The 3,145-nt window shown below is 35.1% G+C and overlaps 1 protein-coding gene across 1 annotated transcript; it reads left to right on the plus strand.

The window, feature by feature from the left end:
• Positions 1-1,019: 1,019 nt before the first annotated feature.
• LOC128222197 (conoporin-Cn1-like) lies at positions 1,020-2,534 on the plus strand. The gene is made up of 2 exons (XM_052931107.1): positions 1,020-1,202; positions 1,617-2,534. Exons 1-2 carry the CDS (start codon positions 1,196-1,198, stop codon positions 2,168-2,170), a joined length of 561 nt encoding a protein of 186 aa, XP_052787067.1. The 5' UTR covers positions 1,020-1,195; the 3' UTR covers positions 2,171-2,534.
• Positions 2,535-3,145: the final 611 nt, after the last annotated feature.

A 3,145-nucleotide genomic window follows, 5' to 3' on the forward strand; every position in this document is an offset into this window, starting at 1 on the left:
GTCTACCGTACCCTCTCTGAAGGTCGCACGCGCCAAACCCTAGATTTAGTAAACATTCCTTAATGCTAAGCATTCAAAAAGGTAACATGTTCATAAAAAATAGGAAATTCTCAAGAGTTGATGAATAAAACAAAATCTTCGCAATCGAGTCAATACCTAAGTACGAACATCATTAAAAATCATCTCTCCTCCGGCATTTACACAAAGATATAAAAAAAGGTGGGTTGATATTTTCCATGACTGATTAAAGTCATACAGATGGTGTATTCAAGGTGAACTGTCTTGTATCTTACTCTGCTTATTGGAAGAACACACTGTTCCTTCATTGTTTTTTAGTGAGAAAATTCACGCACCCCAGACTGACTTGCGGACTGACTGCACAGACTATTAGGATAGATACTGCGCCATGTACACACTGTGTCACATCCTGAATAACAGAATGCTCCATAGACTGAAAAACGAACAGCGCCACAAGATGAGTATTGCATAACAGCCTGTGCAACATAATGCCACAGTCTACACCAAAGTCTGAAGATAAGACTGCTCCACAGTCCAGTCTGAAGGACCATAGCATACAAATAGGTACTTAAAGGTATATATTATTTTCAAGCAAGAATTATACAAGAGAAAGGAACAATTTTAAAGAAGCAGTTATATATAATGCAAACACAATATAGCGGATACAGAGTAGAAAAATGAAGAAACATATTATGGGTGAAGACAATTTATAACACAAGAGTCAATATAGAATAATGCACAAAATGCACCCATATTTCTCCAACACAGTATATATCATAACTAAACGTTAAAATTATACCAAAAATGTTCAGTTAACATATCAACTTAAAACTTTCATATTCAATAACAAGGACGAAGTATAGAAATTAACTTAAGGAATGTAGTGTGATTTTCTTTATATACAAACCTATTGAAGTTGAAATGTTTACATAATTGCAAAGCGTATTATGTCGTTTGCAGTAGTATCGATTTTTCTTTATTGTGGTAGGTTCGTCCGGTGACAATGAATGTGGCGCATTATGTTCGTCCTCTATTTGAATATGAATGGCACACTAGAGTAAAGTTGTATTCAGTAGAGCATACACATTCGGCTTATGCACGGGGTCTGTCAAAGGGCTTTTAAGTGTTATCTTGTTCAGAGTTAAATATCTGGAATACCTACATACATTGAACGGAAATGGCAGGTGAGTTATATAAGAAAGTTGCATAAGTTATAATGTTGATAAGATAATCAAAGAATATGTTTAAAGTTAACGATTAACATACATTGTATCATATTTTTTGATAATAAAGACATATCTAGTTTTTTGTTAAGAAAATGCAATTTGTAGTTAATATAGTTTGGTCGACTAGTACTTGTTACTCTGTCATCGGTCGAAAAACTAGAGGAATAGATATAAACAATCGCTGATGTTCGTCAACCCAAAAAAGAAGGCGACTTACGGCAACAGTAACTTTCAAAAACTTACCAATCGATTAGCTACCGAGACATTGTTGTTTTCTGGTTGTATTGCCGAAAATCATTAAACGTTGTCCCGTCTTTAATGTATGCTATGTTCAGTTGCAATAAATGTTACTTTGATGTTGATTTCTTTCAGGATATTTAGGTTATGGTATTTCAAGGGTGAGCGAAGCGGTTCTTGCCGAGCTCAACTCGAATAACTTAATGGTAACCACCGTTATGGAAATCCAAAATGATACCAAACATAACCTGATTAATGGGTCGATCTATGCTGTAAAGGGAAATGTGTTGCTTTCACCCCTTGCGATAAACGCTAATTCTAGTGATGTCGTAGCTACAAGGAAAACAAAATGGTATCCGACAGGAACGGAAGGCATTCTTAGTTATACTTTTGAAAACAATCCAGAGAGGAAAATTGTTGTTTCATGGTCAGCTCCTTTCAACTTTCATATCTTCGATAACCGTCTCGGGGTTGGAGTTACTTCAGGCGACATAAGGATTGACCAGGACATGTTTGAAGAAATGAACGCCGGCAATAGTGTAAATAGACTGGAGTACAGGGTGGACAGCTTCACAAGTTCGAAGATAGTTCCAGTTAGTACGCGGTATAAAGATGTGGTTGTCGAAGGAACAATGTCCTCAGACCATAAAGCCCATGTGAAGATACACATTCGATCAGAGGTTGTCTAAGTCTAAGGTCAAACAAAATTGTTTCTAGCTAATTACTGTTTTATAAAAGGATTTTAGACGTAACGTAAATCTACATCTAGAGGAACATTATTCATGGAAACTTATGTCACGTGATTGTTTTGTTATGTTTTGTGCCCATCTTCAATACTGACTTACGTTCAATTCGCACACAAATGTTTATGAAAGCTAACGCATATACAGTCGCCCACAGTGTGGCTGGAACTCGCTTGACTCGAATTCCTCGTTGGCTCGAACTGGATGTTAAGGACCGACATTTTTAATTCATAAGTCGATAGTTAAATGTTAGCAAACAGAATATTGTATCTGCATGTTTTAAAAGATAATAAACAATAAGAAAACGCCGTATCATGTCTTAAGTATAATAAGCAAATGCAAAAGGTGGCCCATACATGTTTAAGCAGTGCGTTGGCATATATATTCAATATTGGTAACTTGATACTACTGTATACCATTGAGTAATTTTGGTTGATTATATTTAACTTTGAAGCTTATCGTTTTCCATTCTGTAAACTAGCGCCAATCTTTTATCTAATCTATATTGTATTTATTAGCTTTATTAAGTGCACTCAAATACTGGGATCTACAAACCTAGCTTAACAATGGAACAATTATAATAGTCAATTACTTTGGACCAATGGAAATTTTAATTCAAATATTGGTGTATAGCGCTTTCAAGGTTTACGAAACTCTTTTAAGAATGAACAATGTAAAAGTTGTATATCAGCAGATAAGACTACTACTACTACTACTACTACTACTACTACTACTACTACTACTACTACTACTACTACTACTACTACTACTACTACTACTACTACTACTACTACTACTACTACTACTACTACTACTACTACTTCTACTACTACTACTACTACTACTACTACTACTACTACTACTACTACTACTACTACTACTACTACTACTACTACTACTACTACTACTACTACTACTACT

Source organism: Mya arenaria, chromosome 16 (assembly GCF_026914265.1).
Source record: "Mya arenaria isolate MELC-2E11 chromosome 16, ASM2691426v1".
NCBI classification, from domain to species: Eukaryota; Metazoa; Mollusca; class Bivalvia; order Myida; family Myidae; genus Mya; species Mya arenaria.